Below are 19,508 nucleotides of genomic sequence, written 5' to 3'. Positions count from 1 at the left end.
TGCCTGAAGAAATTTTTTATTTGGCAATACAGGAATGTTGCAAATAAATGAGTTTGGGGTTAACCTGAGAAGAAATTTTTGATTGTCCTGGATCTCACAGCTTTTAAAACCATTCAGCACAGTATACTTGTGGATCACCTGTTCAGGCTAGGACAAGTTTTGACAAATCCATTCACTAGGTTTAATTATGATGATAGCCTTCCCTGCTCTTGCAAATGAGGTGGTGACACATTTCAGTTTTACTATTGTTTGTGATTATTTGCTGGGGATATCATCTGGCCCATTTCTTCCATGCCTATGCTTTTTCCTTGGTTTCCTTTTGGAAATGGCCTAAGTGAGGCTCACTTACACTATGGGTTAGTAAAATAAAAGCAAAGGAAAGGGTAAAAATCCGGTTGCTACCCCACCCTGGCTTAGTAAAAAGACAGGGTGGGGAACAGATGTGCTGCAGTGCAGCTAAGCAGGAAGTGAACTGGGGAGAGGTCCTCTGGCCCAATCAGATGACTCCTGCTCATTTGCATCTTCTTGTCCAGTGGCGTGAGTGGGTGGAAATACCCCATCCGGATTTCACTCCACTTTTGTTGATGGCATTCTTAAGTTTAAATTATAAAATTATTTGAAAGATTGTTCAAATTTCCAATTAAACCCTAAAGGCTGCATTTCAGCTGTCTGAGAAGCCTTTGTTAAACTAAGGTTCATTGTGTTTTACAAGTTGAATTTTTCAAAAACAAGCAGCCTTAGAATCAAATTACGTAATTGGGAACAGCTAGAAATTAGGTAGTGTTTTATCAATTAAATAAAACAGATTTCTCTCATCTCCTCCCCTTTAGAACACTGTTACTGAGAGGCATTAAGAGCACAGTGATATGCTTGACATTGCATGATTTAGTCAGATCACTTGCCATAGTGGTTGGTGGAGGAAACAAATCACTGCAGCTGATAAATACAAACTTTAGGGTAATATTCACTAAGTTTTACTCAGAATAAACCCATTTAAATTAACGAGCCTGATTGTTAGGTCCATTAATTTCAATTTTTGTAATAAAAATTTAGTTAGAAAACGAATAAACATGTTATTGGTCAAATTCCATACTTTCCTCCGTATTCTGCAGTATAGTAGAAAACAATGCAAGTATCCAATACTTGAACTATAATTGTGAGGGAGGAGAGAAACTATTTAAATCAACCTACATGAAGCCTGAGCTACTTAATTTTAAGACAACTTCTGCTTTGATAAATTCATATGTTGTTGTTCTGTCTAAGTGTGACTTAGACAATCTGCGAAGTCATGGCTTAGAAGTTACACTTTATTACAGTGACTTCAATACCTATCAGGCAGGAGTCAGCTGTGGAGCGAGGTATGCTGTATGATATTCTACAAGGTTCCATCTTCTGTCATACTTTTTAAAATTTACATGAAACAACTGAGAGATACTGTAATATGAAAGGGGGGGTAATTACATCCTATTTCTCCTTTTTGGTAGATCCACGAGGTAATAAATTCTTTAAATGGTACCTATGGATAACAACTGAATGCATGATAAAAGGAACTGAAGGAATAATAAATGATAAAGAAATCTAGGCTAGACTCATTTTATTGTTGGCGATAGCTCCTACAGATGTAGGAACCAGCAGTTCTGGAGAGGACTTAATTTCCTTGAAGAACTGGGCATGAAGAGATGCTATTCCTAGAATCTCAGTTAGTCACCATAGCCAAGAATGCTTTATACCTTCTTAGGTTTGTAGGCCAACTACACCCACTCATAGAAGACAGTATCTGCTGCATCAAACATGCTTTGATAACCATGAGGGTAGACTCTGTTACCACGTTTAATCAAATCCTGACTTAGAAAGTCAGGACATGCATGAACCTCATATAGCCCATTCATGTGATCCAATCCTGGCTTCTTCAGAGGTCACTAACCACCATAATTATTGGTTTACATATAATGGAAAGCCATGGTTAACTGCAGCTGCCTGGTTTGTTTTTCCACTTGATCAAAGAAAGAAGTGGAAGCAAAAGGGCTACATTTGAGTACATGATGGTTGTGCACATCCAGATTTATTAATCAATGATCTGATTGTCTAAACTAGGCCATCATATGGGTGCATTCAGATAACATCCAGAAACTTCAGTTAGTTCCAAAAGCAGTAGTGCATTACATAGCCATTGGTAACACATTCACACCTATAATGGCACAACTGCAGTGACTTCAAACCTATTTCAGTTCATAATTTGAAGTGCTAATTTTAACCTTTAAAGCTGTAAATAGCTTTGGTCCAGATTACCCAAAGCAGCGGCAGAAAACTTGTAGCTCTCCATATGTTGTGGGACTATAACAACATCATCCCTGATCACTGGCCATGGTGGCTGGGGCTCATGGGAGCATGAGTCCAATGATATCTGGAGGGCTATGAGTTCCTCACAACTGACCTAAGGAAATTATTCTCCCCACACCCAAAAATTGTCAGGAGGGATCCAATTCCAAACATATTCTGAGACCAGAGTAATGTATGAGCAGTAGTTTCTTTTCAACAGTGTTACTGCACGCTGTCCCAGTGCCGAAGTCATAGTCTCTTCTTCTTCTAGAAATAGGGTGAAAACCTTTCCCATTGCTACCCTTCAGACCTGTGGCAAAATAAGGCCTTTATTCAATGAGTAGGCTTTAAAGCAATACTGCCAGACCCCTCCCCCCGCAACACATTTTGCCTGCTATTTCTGATGCTATGTAATATACAACACAATCATTTTAGGATGATTTCTGATGCTTGGGCATGGTTGTATCAAGTTAATTGGAGTGCTTATGTTTTATTGTAAATAGCTGTGAGGACTCTCTAGAGCTACATGGCTAGGCACAACTTCCACTCCACCCCACCCCAGGAAAAAAGCAACCATATCTAACAATACACAAAATAAAGGTATGTACAGAAATGCAACATGCTTGAGACATGCAGGAAGCTCAGTTTAGCGGATCTTCTAAGCCATAATCTAAGGCAAAAGAGATTAAAGAGAAAAAAAGTGTAGGCACTGATTTTAAGAAGGGAGCAGGTAATTTTTAAAAGGACAAGTGACAAGGTGACTTATCTGAACTACTAGCATGCCAGTTCAGTCATATTTAGCGCACCAGCCTTTGCCATGGTAGTCATCATGCAACTTCTGAAACCTGAATCTCTAAACAGAGTCCATGGTGCACATTCACTGAATGCTTGGAGACACTTATCCTGTCATCAAGATTTCATGTTAAAGTGTGGAAAATACTGGGGGAAAATGTATCAGCCTTGGTACAATTGTTAAACTCTTAAGACCCACAATTTAGCAGATTAGTTTTACGCCAACATTTGCTTTTTACTGGAAGAACAGGAAGTAGTGCTTATTTATATGCTGCTTCTGTGTCAAAAGCTCCTAAGCAGTTTACAACTATAAAATCAATTATAAATTTTATACATAATTAAAATGCACAACACAACTTGAATGGGGCATGAAAAGATTCTTAAAGTATGCAGTCAAGCAAGCCCATTAAAAAGTATAACAACTGAACAGTTAAAATATAGCTAAAAGAATACGATTAGAAGTTCTGTTCAGGGGAATGTTTGCCTAAAGTGTTATGCCTTTAGGAACTGATGGAACACCAATACTGATGGGGCTTCTCTTATTTCAGCAGGGTGAGCATTCTACAACACTGGTGCCACAAGTAAAAAAGCCTCCCCTTTTCATTGGTAAGGAGTGAGCCTGCCCCCACTTCTCTTGCTCTGGTTCCTTTCTCAAGGGATAATTCAGTGTGAGAGCCAGAAGTTCCTGTATTCCAATGCTTCAATTTAACTACAGTGGTACCTTGGTTTATGAACTTAATCCATTTCGGAAGTCCGTTCTTAAACCAAAGCATTCTTAAACCAAGGTGTGCTTTCCCATAGCAGCAGGGGACTCAATTTACAAATGAAACACACTCAACAGGAAGTGGAACATGTTCTGCTTCCAAGGCAAAGTTCACAAACCAAAACACCTACTTCCGGGTTTGCAGCATTCTTAATCCAAGTTATTTATAAACTATGCTGTTCTTAAACCAAGGTACCACTGTATGTACATTTCTCCTTCTTGATGAGAGCAAGAAAGAGAGAGCATTAGCTTAGGTTCGCTCCAGGAAAGAAATCTGAGTACACCTTATATTTGGGGAAATTAAAGAGTATACCTCAAAATTACAACAATCTCTTAGCAAATACATTGTGACAAAACTTTAAATATTTGGTTCAAGTGCTGACTAGAAGTCATTCTACTCGGCACTTGAACCAGAATTTGCTTATCATACAATTGTACTATGAAGCAATTATAATATAAAGCAATAAAACAACTTAATGGCTTCATGCAGACCAATTCTGCAATACAAAGATTACTGCAAACGAGACATGAAGGCTGGCAACATCAAGCCTGCCATGTGGGAATCTCTTGCAGATGACCGCAGTGCCTGGAGACAGACAGTCAGGTCATGTAACCACACCAGAGGAGGAATGACCGCTGGGAGGAGTGCAAAAAAGAAAAGAAAAGAAAAGAAACGCCATGCTGCATCTGCAACAGCACAACTAGACACCTTCATCTGCCCCAGCTGCAACCAAACATGTCTCCTCCATATCAGTCTCTACAGCCACAGCAGCTGCTGTAACTTTCCGATGTTTGACTTCACCCACAAAGGCACATGCCTCCATTGTCTCCCAAGACAGAAGGGTATAAACAACAACATAACCAATACATAAACTGGCAGACAATACCCAAACTCTGAAATACATTTTGAGGTACACAAGTATAAAGAAACAAACTCTTTACTTACATGCTTCATTCCCTCCTGGTGGTTGGTAAAAAGAAAGGCCCAATGATACTATGGCTGCAATTTCTAATATAATTAATGTAACATCTTGTAGTGCTTCCCATACTAACTGAAGAAATGTTTTTGGCTTTTTAGGAGGTATAAAGTTCTTTCCAAACACAGCTGCTCTCCTTTCTATATCTGCTGGGTTTCCACTTAAGCCTAAATATTAAAAAGAAAAATACAATTTTAGAGCAATTTCATTATCTATACATCACTTAACAAATCCCTTTTTGCTATGTAATTCTACAAGCACCTTAAGTATATGCTGCACAGTGGTTTTTTTTTTTTTTGGTTTTTTTTTGTATTTAGTAAATTTAACAGGACTCTTTATGTCCTATGCTTTCTAGAAGATACAATATCAATATCAAGTGGAACTCTACTGTAGACGTTTCTAACATGGGGAAAAGATAGCTGCAGATTTCTCCTACCCACAGTGTTGCTTGACTAATAGTGGTTTTATTTGAGTTTCCCCCACAAATATATGTGCTGCAGAGTCCAAAAAAAGCAATTCCCAAGAAAGCCAAGCATTTGTTTTGGAGCACATCATTCCAGTATATGCTGAAATTCCTAGTCACTTCAGAAACTTGAGTTCAACAAACACGAGAGTTAAGCAGAAGTCTATTTCTGTTTTCCCAATACAATAGTAATTCTTTTTATAACCACAGTGCACAACATGGCAACACCCATCTAGATGCTGAACATCAGGAGGAAGCAAAGCTACATCTCTAAGGGGTCTTTTCCTTATTACATATTACACAGAAGCCCATAGCGCAATAATAGGCAGGGCCAACACATAGGCTTCAAATACATTTTTATTTTAAGGATAGCGGAAATTGTATATCTGGCCTCAACAATTAGATCTACATGGTTCACCTTTGAACTAATCCTTCTCATGTAGGAAAGGATCACTCAGCAAGTCATTCGGTGAGCCAGATTCTGTATTTCTGCTAATTCATTAGTTCAGTACTAGCTGGAACAAGTCCAGGTTTCTCCCTTACACATCTTATCACTTCCCATCTGTGGTATTTCTGTACTATTCAACCGGACCTCATACTCATCCACATTTCAAGATGAGTGTAGTACATATAGAAGCAAGTTGCAGACTCACTGGGTAACCTTCACCATGACTACTGAAAGCTTCTTGGGTGTTTAAATAGCTCTTCAGTTGAAAGCTTCAGTTGACAGCCCTCTCACAAGAATCATTTCTTATCCAACATGGATGATATTTTTAACACAATTCAGGCCAGACTATATATCCATATTGAAATGAGTTTACAAGTTGCATTCTATTATTTTCTAATGAATTATTAGAGACACAAAAAAAGGATTCTCCCCACTTTTTAATGTAGAAATCCCTGCAAGCTGGGATATCCTGTCCTACTCTTTCATATAAAACTTAATGGAGCAATATTTATTCATCACATTGTGTCTCAAAATTCTGCTCCAAGGATTAATGAGAAAAGGAAAAAAATACAAAAGCTGGAACAGCAATCACTACATTTTTTCCTGCTACAGGAAGGAATTATTCAAGAAGGAATTATTAGCAGCAGGAAAAAGGAAACACTTCTCTTCCTTCAGGCTACTATACCATAAAAAGCAACGGTCCATTCGATAGAGATAAAAGGGTTTAGCAAAAGATACCTAAGCATTGCAGGGTGCTAGAACCTGGAAACAGATACTACCTTACAGAGTTTGGTGCCTGTACATTTCAAGACAAAATTCTTTTCAACCAAACATTAGAGATATCTCACTGGAGGCACTCTGCTCCAAGAAAAACAACAAGCACACCTCATAGATATGCCTGCTCATTTTCATAATTCTGTGATTTACAAGGTATCTGTTTTAACACTTTTGCATTTGTCTTGTCTTTCTGGCTGTTCTGAGTAAGTAATACAGACTACTAGCCCCAAACAAAATTCATTTAGGGAGTTTCAGATTCCACAAATTTTGAGGGGAAACAAGGCAGTCTGTGAACAATGAGTTTAAGAACATTAAAATGTTATCCAGCATGGCACACAACTGATATTTAACACAACTGTAACTAGAAGTGTTTACAGAAAAACATTTGGATTGCTGGAAGTGAAATATTGCACATAAAAGGTTTCCTCCTTTTGTCTGGAAACTAGTGACTGGTGGAATTTCAAAAACAAGAACAGTGATCTTAACCTGATGGCATTGAGTGTCTTCACCCATTGAGAACTTGTTTAATGCCCAAACATAAATTGCCAATTATAAAGTCATTTCAAATCCTGCTAATTATGGAAAGGCTGGGATAGGAGTGGACAAATTAATTGCTTTATTAAGAAGTTGGGTAGTTGTGAAACCCTTCCCACAGGCAACAAAGGTTTAGCAGAAAAGCGCCATCTCACTATCTTGAATGGTTTATTTATATCTTTATCTTATTTTTTCCTCGAAAGAAAATGTTTAAAATAGTACATTTAAACACATACCACAAACTAAGGTTTCATTGCCTACACACACAAGTTCCCTAGACTGAAAAAAATCAACATTGTTTTCCCCAAATTCAGTGCATGTGCCTCTTGCTCCAAGGAAACCCCTTCTCCAAACCTGGTGCTCTCTGGATGTTTAAGACTACAACTCTCATTGGACCCAGTCAGCATAGCTAATGGGAGTTTTAGTCCCAACGTGGCTGGGGAAGACTGCATTAACAGCTCATTTTACTTTGTTACCTTTACCAACACGCAGACACGCAAGATTTAAAGGATTTAATTTGAAGCGCCTATCAACAACCCGTTCTAACAACCATCCCCTTAAATGTTGAAATAGCATAAGATGTAACTTCTGAGTGGATTTTAAGTACAGCTGATTTAAGTTACAGCTGCAAGCTGCAAGGCATTTGTGCTAGGTTAACCTTAAATATTCAGGGAAGTTGTGATATATATTTCTACAAAGTTTTTATGTACAACACCTTAAGCTGTCCAACATTTGTAACTTCACAAACTTCTTGTAAACTAATGTGTAAGATAACAGCAGGCTTTAATCAACATCTTATTAAAAACCTGGTACAATCAAAAAAGACTAACCAAAAATGAAAATGTCAAATTTTACATCAAATGTATTATGTTCTTCTACCTCAATAACTATTGTCCCAAATTTTGTTACTATCTCTTAAGTGGTGTCCCATTGTATAAATGTACAGACAATTAAAAATATATATATAGTAGATCCAGGCCAGGAATTTCAGTCACTGACCAATAAAACATCTTAGGCAAACAATGAATGCATCTATACAGACCTAAGTATTTTTCAATATAAATTTCCCATATAAATGAACACAAATTTTGTAACTTTTTGAATTGAAATTCTTACCTTCATTTGGAGAAGTTTTCAATCTTGTACAGATTCCATGTGCATCTCCATAGCAATCTTGTATTTTATGCAAAGCATCTGCAGCACGCAATTCCATAAGATCACGAAGCTCTTCAAGTGTAATGCCAAAGTCTCCATGATTGGAATCTTTTACAGTGTATTTTACACCACTGTATGCTACCGAGTTGTTAGCCATGTCTCCCATGATGTATAGCGTTCAAGGAAGAAGTTATTTCCAAGGAGGAACAATTTTTTTTATTTGAAATATTTCCAAAAGGAAAATCCTTCAGATATGAAAACCATCAAAAGTGCAGATATAAACCACCAAAAAAGATGAGAGCCATTAGATACCCTTTCCAGGAGTGTTATCTTGAGTGCAATCCCATTGTTGGTTCCTTCATTCCAATCCAAATGAAAGGGGAATACAATCTGCAAAAGAAAGAAGATCATAGCAACAAGATTCAACATTGCTCACAGAAGCATCACAGCCTTTTACTGTCTGCTATGCATCTGGCTAAGCAGCACTATGACACCTCTGATACACAGTGCCTCTTCTCTACCTCTGATGTTCTGCCGAGGCCTACCCCATCATTTACCCATCCACTCCTTGTTCTCTTACCAAAACTTTGCCTCCTTGAGGCTTCAATACCAAACGAGCTTTCCAATCCACCTTCCTGCCCCCTACCAGTTGCCCATCTTCCTACTCTTCCCTCTACCCACTATTTTGACTATAGTCAGCTAACTAATCCTCTGTGCTCCCATTTCCTGGTTGCTATCTCCCTTACCATTATCATTCCTCTTGTCCACATAATCATCCTCTTTGTCCTGTGGCTCTTTCCCTCCTGCATTCATTCTCCCTTATAAAAACACTCCTTAGTCCATCTTTCCTCTCCACATCACCCCAGTTCCCTTTTTCCTTTGCCTCCATAACTTCTAGAATGTGCTTGCCTGTTTACTCTTAACTTTTTGACTTCCCTTCCAAGTCTACTCTTGACCCCCCCCCCCAAATCTGGTTTTCACTCTTTGCATGCCACTGAAATTGTTCTTTTGCTCTTTAAAGCAAAATCTTCAGTCCTCATTTTTCTTTATCTCTCTTGCATTTGATCAGTTGGTCACACTCTCTCTCTTTATTCTCTTTAAGCCATAGGTCTCTGCTATGCTGCCCTTGCTGGTTCTCCTCTTACATACTGCTTTATTGCTTGCCCTGCCTCTCTTCCTGTTTCCACTGTGCCAAAATTTTAAATTGTAAATGCCTCTCGATCTGTCCTCTCAATCATCAGAATGTACCAAGCATACCAACGGTGTTATATAAATAATAATTCAATGAGTTCACAAATGCAGCACTAAGGTGGTGAAATGAAATGCTCAAGTTTCTTAGTAGTAAGATAATTGAATAAAGGACGCTTTAAGACTCAAATTAATATACCCTTTAAATCTTTTAGTCTCACCATTCACCAACATGCAGTTTAATTTTCTTGGTATCAACTTGAATAACTTTACATTAAATTGAAAATATTAATTAAAGGTACTCAATGGGGACAACATGGAGATACTTTTACACTGAGATTTTGCAGATCCAAAGCACACTCACTCAGCTTACTCAGTTGTACCCATATCCTGAGCTTCTGGCTATAAGCTGAAGTCAGGACTGAGCTTCCTTTATGACAGGGGTATGAAGCGGTCCGCAGAGGTCGTTTGACCGGCCCACGAGCCACCCCAAATTGAGCTATCAGTGCAGAGCGGAGCGGGGACTCACTTCCGCGGTGCCGGAAATCGCGTCTGCGCAGATGCCGAAAATCACAGGTGTGCACGCTCATGCGCGCACGCGATCCAACCCACGAAGGGATCTCCACGGAACTGATCTGGCCCAGGCAAGATGAACCTTGTTGACCCCTGCTTTATGGACATGCTCTAGCTACCATAAGCCACCATGCTATGTAAATAACTAACTTAACAGGCCACGTTAACCAAAGCAAGGCAGTCTTCAAGCTATTTTACCTCTGAACAACATATCTGATATAATCAGTCTTAAAATTAACTCCAGAAACCTTCCTCCCAGCAGAAATGCAAAAGGATTCAAATGTTTTAACATTTTCAACTTGCCCATATACTAAGAAGAGACACCACTCACAACATCAATCTCTCTCAGCAATCAACAGATACCACCATTGTGCATGATGCTGGAATCAGGTCCTCAGAGTCGCAACATCGACCCTTTGTGACTCCTTCCAAATATAATTCATCCAAGTGTCATCTCTATTGTCTTTTCAGCACCTGCTGAATACTTTCCTTTTTCAACAAACCTTCTAAGTGGAGATTGTAATATCAGCTGGTATCTCTATTGGATTTGAAATTGATTTTATATATGTAAATGCTGCTGTTGTTGTTTTTAAGTTGATTTGTATGTGCTTAAAGGTAAAGGTAAAGGTAAAGGGACCCCTGACCATTAGGTCGAGTCGTGGCAGACTCTGGGGTTGTGGCGCTCATCTCACTTTATTGGCTGAGGGAGCCAGCGTACAGCTTCCGGGTCATGTGGCCAGTATTATTGGCCGAGGGAGCTGGCGTACAGCTTCTGGGTCATGTGGCCAGCATGACTAAGCCCCTTCTGGCGAACCAGAGCAGCGCCAGAACACCGTTTACCTTCCTGCTGGAGCGGTACCTATTTATCTACTTGCACTTTGACATGCTTTCGAACTGCTAGGTTGGCAGGAGCAACGGGAGTAGCTACTTTTTTGAGCTTTGTAAGGCTGCTGTATGGAACACTCATATGGGCCCACTCACACATTGCAGTATTGCAAGCAGTGCAACGTAAGTTCTTATCCAAAATATAAGGGGTACCTAGATCTATTCTAAGGACCTAGACAATTCTAAGGAAATTGCCTGATTAAAGATGGCTTTTCATTCAGTGGGAATGCTTACCCAGAAAGTGGCCATCACCTGTTGGCTTAAGACAGTCTTTTGGCTTCACTTTTGGTTTTATTGGTATCTGAGGATTTCAGGAGGGATTACTGGGAAGCTATGATGTATGCACTTTTTACTATTTGGGCTTTTCATTAGCCCACTTGATTATGATGGGCTGCAACTGTGCTCAGTTCTCCAGATGACTTGACTGATGTCAATTTTCAGACCACTATGGAACTGACTGCTGGGTGCTGCTCCAATACAATATATAAAGATTTTGTCACTCTTCCTGGGAAAGTGCCCCCTTGCTCACATGAGCTAAGATGGCTCCTGATTAATCCTTACAGCTGACAATGGTGAAAGGAACTATGGGACTCAGTATGGTGTGGCTAGAAATTGCCCAGCTGGATGCCCCAAAGTAGAGGACTGGGCACACTTTTTAACAGAATGCCCTTTGTATTCAGATTTAACTATTTGATATCTCAAGCCCTTAAATGTGGGGATAAATAACATTTCTCTCTAAGTATAACTCCATTCCTATTGGCCACTAGAGATCACAACAAGTCATACAAGGGCAGCCAAATGTGTCAGATTGGCTCATGAATACATTGAAAGCAACTTTGATCACCCAGCAATGGCTATCAAGTTATATAACCAGTCATCAATACCCCTTTACTGGCAGCGCTCACAAAAGATTCAGGGGATCGAAAACAACATTGGGACAGCCTGGTAGCATCGATATAACTGGAGGCATCTAACAATTTTTCAAGAAATTACAAAAATATGCAGGACAAAATTATGCAAAACAATAAAAAAAAGTAAAAAAAAAATCCTTCCAGTAGCACCTTTAAGACCAACTAAGTTAGTTCTTGGTATGAGCTTTCGTGTGCAAGCACACTTCTTCAGATACACTGAAACAGAAGTTGCCAGATCCTTCTATATAGTGAGAAGGTGGGGAGTAATACCCCTCCCCATTAAAGGTGCTACTGGAAGGATTTTTTTATTTTGACTATGGCAGACCAACACGGCTACCTACCTGTAATAAAAAAAAGCTCTACATACGCATCAAGAAAGCTGATTTTTTTTACTACCCAGGAAAAGATTTTGAAAGGTTCACTGAAAACATCAACTTAATGTGCTGCAGTGGAGAAAGAAGTAAATCCAGTTTGGGGAATGATTAGGAAAGCAATTAAAATGCCAGATAATATCATAATGCCATTAGATGAGTGCTGTCCAGCCACATTAAGAATACTGTGTACAATTCTTGTTCTATGAACCATAAAAAGGAACATATAAAACGATCAATGAATTACAGTACCTTTACACTGAACAATGGTTGAAGAGGATGCTATGGTTTAGTTTGAAGAAGAGACACCTAAAGGGTGTACATGGAAAAAGCTTATAAGGTTACAGAAGTAGTAGGGCCACTAAATAAAATTAACTGGCAGTAGGCTCAGGACAGGACAACAATACTTGCAGAACTTAGAGTTTAAAAAAATATTGTTATTATTGTTATTTCAAAAAGGGTAAGACGTATTCATGGAGGTTTAGCAATGACCATTAGCTATGGTAGCTAAAAATACAGTCTCCATGTAATAAGGCAGCGTAAAAAGAAGTGTGAGCAACACATCTATGAAAGATAGGTAGATCTCCTCCGCAGCACATTTAGGTATTATGCCCCATTGTTATCGACAAGGTATAAGGGGAGTTTACTACTCCTTTTAACAGGATTATGTTTTAAAGCAATGTATTACTGCATCTCATCTGGAAGGATTTGAGAGACAAAAGTGGTGGCACAGAGTTGGTAGTGCCCACACCATGTCACTTAAGCTGCCTTACATAGTTCCCAGCTGAGAGTAATCCACCTCTTGGAAAGTACCCCAGTCTACTTCACTCACAACAGTAATTTGTTTTCTTTTTGACACTGTAGCATAGCATAAGTCAAAGAAAAAACAAAAAAGGTTTACTTTTTAGTCGGTTTGCTTAGTGATACACTAATGCAGAACAGAGAGCTATTTGCATATGTGACAGGAATTTCTGCTCAAATATCACAGTGCTGGCCTTTACTGTGCAGTTGGTAGTATGGAAGAAACACCAGGAGGAGCTTTGAAATTATTATTTTGGAGACAATTTACTTTAGCTGTGGAGCCAACAAATTATCTCTTGAAGTATGTACACAATTCTGCTGATGGACTCTAAGGAATCCATGTTCAACCCAGGTGATTGTAATAAAGTATAAATGGGAGAAGGGTGTTCAAGGTTGACTTTGTAGCACGTTTAGTGATGTAGCAGTTTGGAACCCCCAAAGGTGGGAAATGAAGTGTGCGTCTGTGTGTGGGAAATGAGGACTTAGAATACTTAAGTTGCCTCTATGCCTTACTAGCTCATGCATTCTGCATGTTAACAATATTTAAAGTTTAACACTACCCTTCTAAAATCATGTCTCTCTTCCCACATAGGGATAAAAGAGATCCCCTTAAAAGCAATGACTAATTTCATTTGTAGCAGTGTCATTTTAATCAAGATATATTTCATGGCTAACCAGAATCCAGACGCTATCCATAGACCCTGGCTTCACATCTTGTCAATATCGCAAATTCTGATGACAACATGCTGCAAACCTACATAAAGGTATCAAACTTTGTGTTCCCAAAATGAATTGTACCACTACAACATGCTATTTTGCTGACTTTAGAAGTAATGTGCCATCACAAGTAGGTGAAAAGTAAAAGCTTTTAACACCCACCACCACCACCACCGGTGTCTGAGCTGCAAAATATTTTTTGAAACATTCAGGAATTGAAATATTCTAATAGTTCATTTCATAACCCACAGTTTAATCTTTGGAGAATACTATGTAGAAGGTTTGACCTTCAGCTACACATTATCAGCAGCCCGGCTCCAGAGAAGGCTCCCAAAGTGATTATCTTAGGAAAGCCTTTGCTTAAATCTAATTAGCTCAAAAGTCCTTACAAATCTGTGAAGCACCACATTGCAGCCGTCAGATAGTATCTTAGTTTTGCTTTCTTCTTAGTTTTCTAGCATTACTAAATGCAACTGCTTACTCAACAAGTGTTTAAACAATGTTTTATTAACATTTAAGACTGCCACAGGGCAGTCTCAACACAATTAGTGTTTTCAGCCAACTTCAACAAAAAAGAAAAAGAAAAATGAGAGCCTATTCATTACTTCCAAACATGAATCAATTTCTATTGATGATTCCACTACTGAGCAGTATAGAAATTTAATAATAAATTTGGTAAACACTGGCCAAATGAATTATATAACCTCTCATTCGCTTAGTGCCTTTTATATCATTCTTACTGAAGCATGGCAGTTTCATGGAACAAATTATTTTGTGCAGACAGTAAGGTGACATGAGGTATGTGATATTATCAACACTACTAAAATTAATAAACTTGTGTACATCTTTCATTGTCCTGTAAGTATTTACAAAGTGCTCGATAAAGAAATCATTTTTCCACCAAGTAACGTTTAGACTCCTATAGTACTTTGGAAGGTTTTCAGATTGAAATCAATCTGCTTCCATTTCAGAAAGCAAACCAGGAAGGCCCAAGTAACTTTTTTTTTTTTTTTTTAACTGGGCAAGGGCAGTTACATTCTTGGTCACTACTGAAAATTGCTGAATCCTAGCCTAAAGGTAATTTAATTATGTGAAGGCAACATTGAACTCTCAGACCCAAGCATTCAATCCCACGACTATCTCCCAAAGATGCTGGTACTCAGATCAAGGCTTCTGGAAAATCTAAGGAGGCGCAAGATGTTTGCCTGTAAGCAGTACTTTCTGTGACAGTACTCACCAATACGGTGCCCCAGCACTTCAGGTTTTTTGCTGCCTTTTTAAGCACTACTTTTGGCTACTGCTTTTGTCCCAATGGGCAATGCTTTAGAAGACTTAAGATTGTGATAAGCAAAAACAAAGTAGAAAAATGGTAACATATAGTGATTCTGAAATCCATATTAGGCTACAAGAGTAGTTAGCTGGCTGCCTACATTCTGTATGTCTATATGGTACACTATACTGCCATTCTTTTAATTGCAAATACAGTGGTGCCTCGCAAGACGAAATTAATCCGTTCCGCGAGTCTCTTCGTCTTGCAGTTTTTTCGTCTTGCGAAGCACGGCTATTAGCAGCTTAGCGGCTATTAACGGCTTAGCGGCTTTAAGAAAAAGGAAACAAACTCGCAAGAACTCGCAAGACGTTTCGTCTTGCGAAGCAAGCCCATAGGGAAATTCGTCTTGCGGAACGACTCAAAAAACGCAAAACCCTTTCGTCTAGCGAGTTTTTCGTCTTGCGAGGCATTCGTCTTGAGGGGCACCACTGTACTGAGCTTTAATATTTTAACCATACTTGTTCCTAGCCCTAAAAATCACAAACTAGAGCTTCAAAAAGTATACCAAGCCTGAAGAATCCAAAATGTTTTTTTTTTTTAAATAATATTTATTAAAATTTTCAAAAAAAAAAGAAAATACAGAAAGCAAGAATTTACATATTTTCATATATCCTTATTTTCAAATATCCGCTTTCTGGGACTCCCCCCTTCCCCCACCCCTACCATATTCCTTTTTCATATTGTTGGCTCCACAAGCTCTCAGTTCTAATTAAAAACTTAATTTGTTAAACCATTATTCGAATTTAAAATTTCTGCACTCCACATCAATACCCTTAATAAAACACAAAAAATTTCTTTCCCAAGGCCCACCCCATTTTCATTCCACAATTTCCCTTTTTTTAATAATAAAAACTCCCCACATAATAAAAGTATCAGAAATAAGAAATAAAGAGTATAATAGATAAGACAAAGCTAGTTCAAAAAAAGAAGTTAATAAGCCTTTGGATTATAGTTCTCCCCCCCTGTCCCCGGTTTAATTTCCCCCTGACCACCAAACCATGTTATCCGCCTGGGATTCTTACAATCCATAAATCACCTATTTCCCCCAACTCCTTGCTGGTTTTTTCTTTTCTTTTTTTTTTTTTTTTCCCTTTCATAAACATTTTTAGAACACTTAACTTCAGATCTGTAATAAAACTCCCCCCATTGTTCTTTCCAAATTGTAGTCCAATTTCCTCTTGTTCCGCTGCTGAAACGTTCTAATTCAGAAGCTTAGTAAGTCTGCAGGGATTATTATTATTCAGGAACAAAAACTTGCGTTCAGTCCCTTCCTTTCTTCAATAGAAAATTCTATTGTCTCCTTTAGCTGAACACCCTGTAGACAAAATATTGTTTCCGTTTCGCAGCTTTCCCAGAAGATAACCAGTCCTGTAAAATTCCAATGGTGTTTTTTTCACTTACGACCATCTTTGTAATGTCCCGAAACTCCTCTAGGGGGATTGTTATAACTTTGTCTTCTCTAGTCCAAAAGTCCGATTGTTATCCATATTTTCGCCATTTTGTATCCAAGTTTTAACAAATTGTAGCAAATTGTAACAAGTTTAGCCAGCAAAGTTCTCATAATAAAATCCTCTCTGCTTTCCGACTTTGACAGCTACTTTGACAGCTGTCGAAGTCTCCGACTCTTTTCACCAGGCTCTCTCTTCAATCACCCCGGTTCCCAGGGGGGGGGGGTACGTTTCTTCTCCCTCAGTTCATCCTCCAGCACAGTTCTTATAATTCCCCATCGTGAAATTCTTAGTTTTTATCAGCAATACAAATCTTTTTGGACCTTGGTTGCCCCGTCCTTGTCTTGAAAGGTTTACAATAGGGGGGGGGACTGACTTCCTTTTTGGATCCCCCCCCGCTCGTATCCAATTCAAAAAGAAATTCTTTTTTTCCTCCTTTTAAACCCAGTTTCCAAATTACTCACGGGTTGTTGTCTAAAAGTCCGAATTTTCAATAGAAGAAGTCAGCGCTCTCCGCCGGATGGCATGCGGCTGCGCTCGGCAGGGATAGCAGAGGACTCAAAGCACCACGCTTCTCCCCGGCACCCGATCCTTAGCCTTTAAAAAGGCTCCTTCACGAGTCGGGAGGGCGCTAGCGGTGCCAGCCGAGTCTCCATGTCCACGACCCTCGTGGCCGTGGTTTTTAAGGGTCCCCGCATCGCCGGTGCGGTAGGACCCAGCCCCTGCCGAGCAGACTCCCTCCGGAGCTCGGAGGGAGTCCGCCATTCGGCGATGGCGCCAACCCGGAAGTCCCTGAAGAATCCAAAATGAAGTATTTTTGTCACCCACAATCTTGTTCCCTGTTCATCTGTACATCTGTTACTATATCCCTCTACCAAGAGCAATCATTCCAATCCAACTAAGTGAATTTTATTCTATATATTTATGGTATATACCACTTCTATTATGGTGCTAAAACATTTTCCCACATTAGTCAGAATCAAGATTACCCTGGAGGAAGAATACCAGTGTAGCCTCTGCTCAAAGCAGCAAGGTTAATAAAACAGAAGTATTTGGAAAATGTACAGTAATCTCCTCTCAACTAGTCACATTACTGAAAGCTAAACTTAGTGATAACACTGTTGTTGATACCGCCTGAAAAACACTCAAATGCTAGGTAAGCAAGCTACAAAAATATTTCCATTTCTGCATCTGAAAAGATGGAAATTTATAAATACTGACATATATAAGGGTCAAATAAGCTTTCTCATCCAGCACCAGTTTTGTCATTGCCTCTCAGAACCTCTGCAACTCCTTTACCCATGAACAACCCAAAAATGCCCCTGTCCTGGAACAATATAACTGAACTACTAGACTTTAAAATCCAACAAGGCATCACAATGTGGGTTTACCATTTTTTCTGAATTGATGCAGATATGATTTAGCATGTTTATCTGAATTACTATTCTACATAGCTCTACAGTCACGGTTCCTTCAGCACAAGGATTTTCGTTTCGCGGCAGTTATCTCCTCTCCATTTCCTAAATCTATTCTGGCAATTCCTCCAACCCTCCAAAGATGATTTGGTGATGGCACAGAAGGGGGAAATTCCTGCTTTGCTATTAGGAATCCTTGTGGATGGGCTTCTCCTATTAATACAACAATTTAGTTGCATATAGCCCTGATATCATGTTACATTAAAACTTTTTGAGGGGGGTTTTCCCCAGAAAAGTCAAAAGTGGTAGACTTAAATACGACTGGGGAATCAAAGTGCTCTTTAATGTAATGCTACATTAAAACAAACTCACTTTACTTTGAAATTTTTATTAGGATTCTTGGAAGTATTTTAAACACATTTAAATAGGACACACTTCCCTTGCATGATATTTTATGTGCATAAATGAGGAATAATTACTTGATTTAAGTTACCTACAATTTTGATTTTATATTTGATTGGATATTTTTCTATTCTAGCTGTCAGATCCTGCCTGTATTCAATATGTTGTATGAAATTCTTAACAATGCAGCTTTTCTACAGAAATCAATATTTGTGAAAAGTTTTTATACACTGTACATACTCTGTTATATTCTGACAGTATATAAGCCATTGCAGATGTTATACATTTCTATTTTCCCTGCCCTCAAGTCCTGGATGTTAGGGGACTCTAATGCAGTCTATAATGTTGTGAACTATCCTATAACCTGTGTTACCAAACACTCTAGGATAGTTAACTCTTGCAGTAGGTAGGCAGGAAAGCTTTAGTTAGAAAGGTATTCTCAGGCAATTGATGTATTACAATTTGGTTCCAAACAGGATGCAGAGTATCTTCAATTTTTGTGAAATTATGCTGAGCAATAACATGCATGGTGGAGAAATCCGTTTAAATGCAAGTAGTTTCTACGCACAGCTTTTTTGTTGCAACATATACAATTTTAATGTCGACTTACCCAATAATTCTCCATTAAGCTAATCATGCAAGTTCCCACTCATTCCAAACAAATGACTTGACAGATTAACCATTTGGGCTGGTTCAACCAACTACAGTCAAACAATGTCCAATATTTCATGAAACAGAAAGCAATGGTTACCAGCTTTGGAATTAAAAATATTTTTGTTTAACTTCTTTATCTTCCAGTATCTAAAACTACATATAACAAACAATTATATATCCCTTCCCACAAGAAATAGTCCATGCATATGCAATGCAAATAATAGCTCAAATATTGAAAAACCAAAACCAGGGCACAGTGATTTAAGTCAAGATATATATGGTCATCTAAACACAACCAATTACTCTCAGGTACATTGACTGATTGCCTTGAAATCAGCAAAAACACATTAAAGTGATCAAACATTTTACCATGGCTATTCAAGAACTGACAAAAATACAAAAGTTAATTTCTATGCCATACCAAAGTGCAGGCATCTTTTCAAGTCATTCATCTGTAAATCAACTGAGTAATGCACGCTCCTTTAAAGCTTAATATAGTTAAAACAGGGAGCAGCTGCACAGGTATCACATAGTTGTAATTGTAGCTACCCAACAGCTTTTAGAGGATGTCAATGGCAACATGTT

General features: G+C 38.7%; 1 protein-coding gene across 11 annotated transcripts in view; it reads right to left on the bottom strand.

Moving 5' to 3' along the window:
• Positions 1-19,508, bottom strand: part of ATP2B1 (ATPase plasma membrane Ca2+ transporting 1) — a 70,234-nt gene that overhangs the window by 30,450 nt on the left and 20,276 nt on the right. For 8 of the 11 annotated variants that reach the window (XM_080971469.1, XM_080971470.1, XM_080971461.1 and 5 more), the window contains 2 exons: positions 8,190-8,618; positions 4,821-5,018 (listed from right to left, as the gene is read on the bottom strand). In XM_080971469.1, the coding sequence (XP_080827595.1) occupies positions 4,821-5,018; positions 8,190-8,394 (403 nt within the window). In that variant the 5' untranslated portion in view covers positions 8,395-8,618. Of the gene's footprint in view, positions 1-4,820; positions 5,019-8,189; positions 8,619-12,408; positions 12,466-19,508 lie in introns of all 11 variants that reach the window. The other 3 variants (XM_080971464.1, XM_080971467.1, XM_080971468.1) reach the window with 1 other exon arrangement.

This window comes from Podarcis pityusensis (assembly GCF_964106645.2).
Source record: "Podarcis pityusensis genome assembly, chromosome: 10".
Classification (NCBI taxonomy): domain Eukaryota; kingdom Metazoa; phylum Chordata; class Lepidosauria; order Squamata; family Lacertidae; genus Podarcis; species Podarcis pityusensis.
Note: the sequence above shows the minus strand (reverse complement) of the source record. Positions and strands in the feature narration are given on the sequence as shown.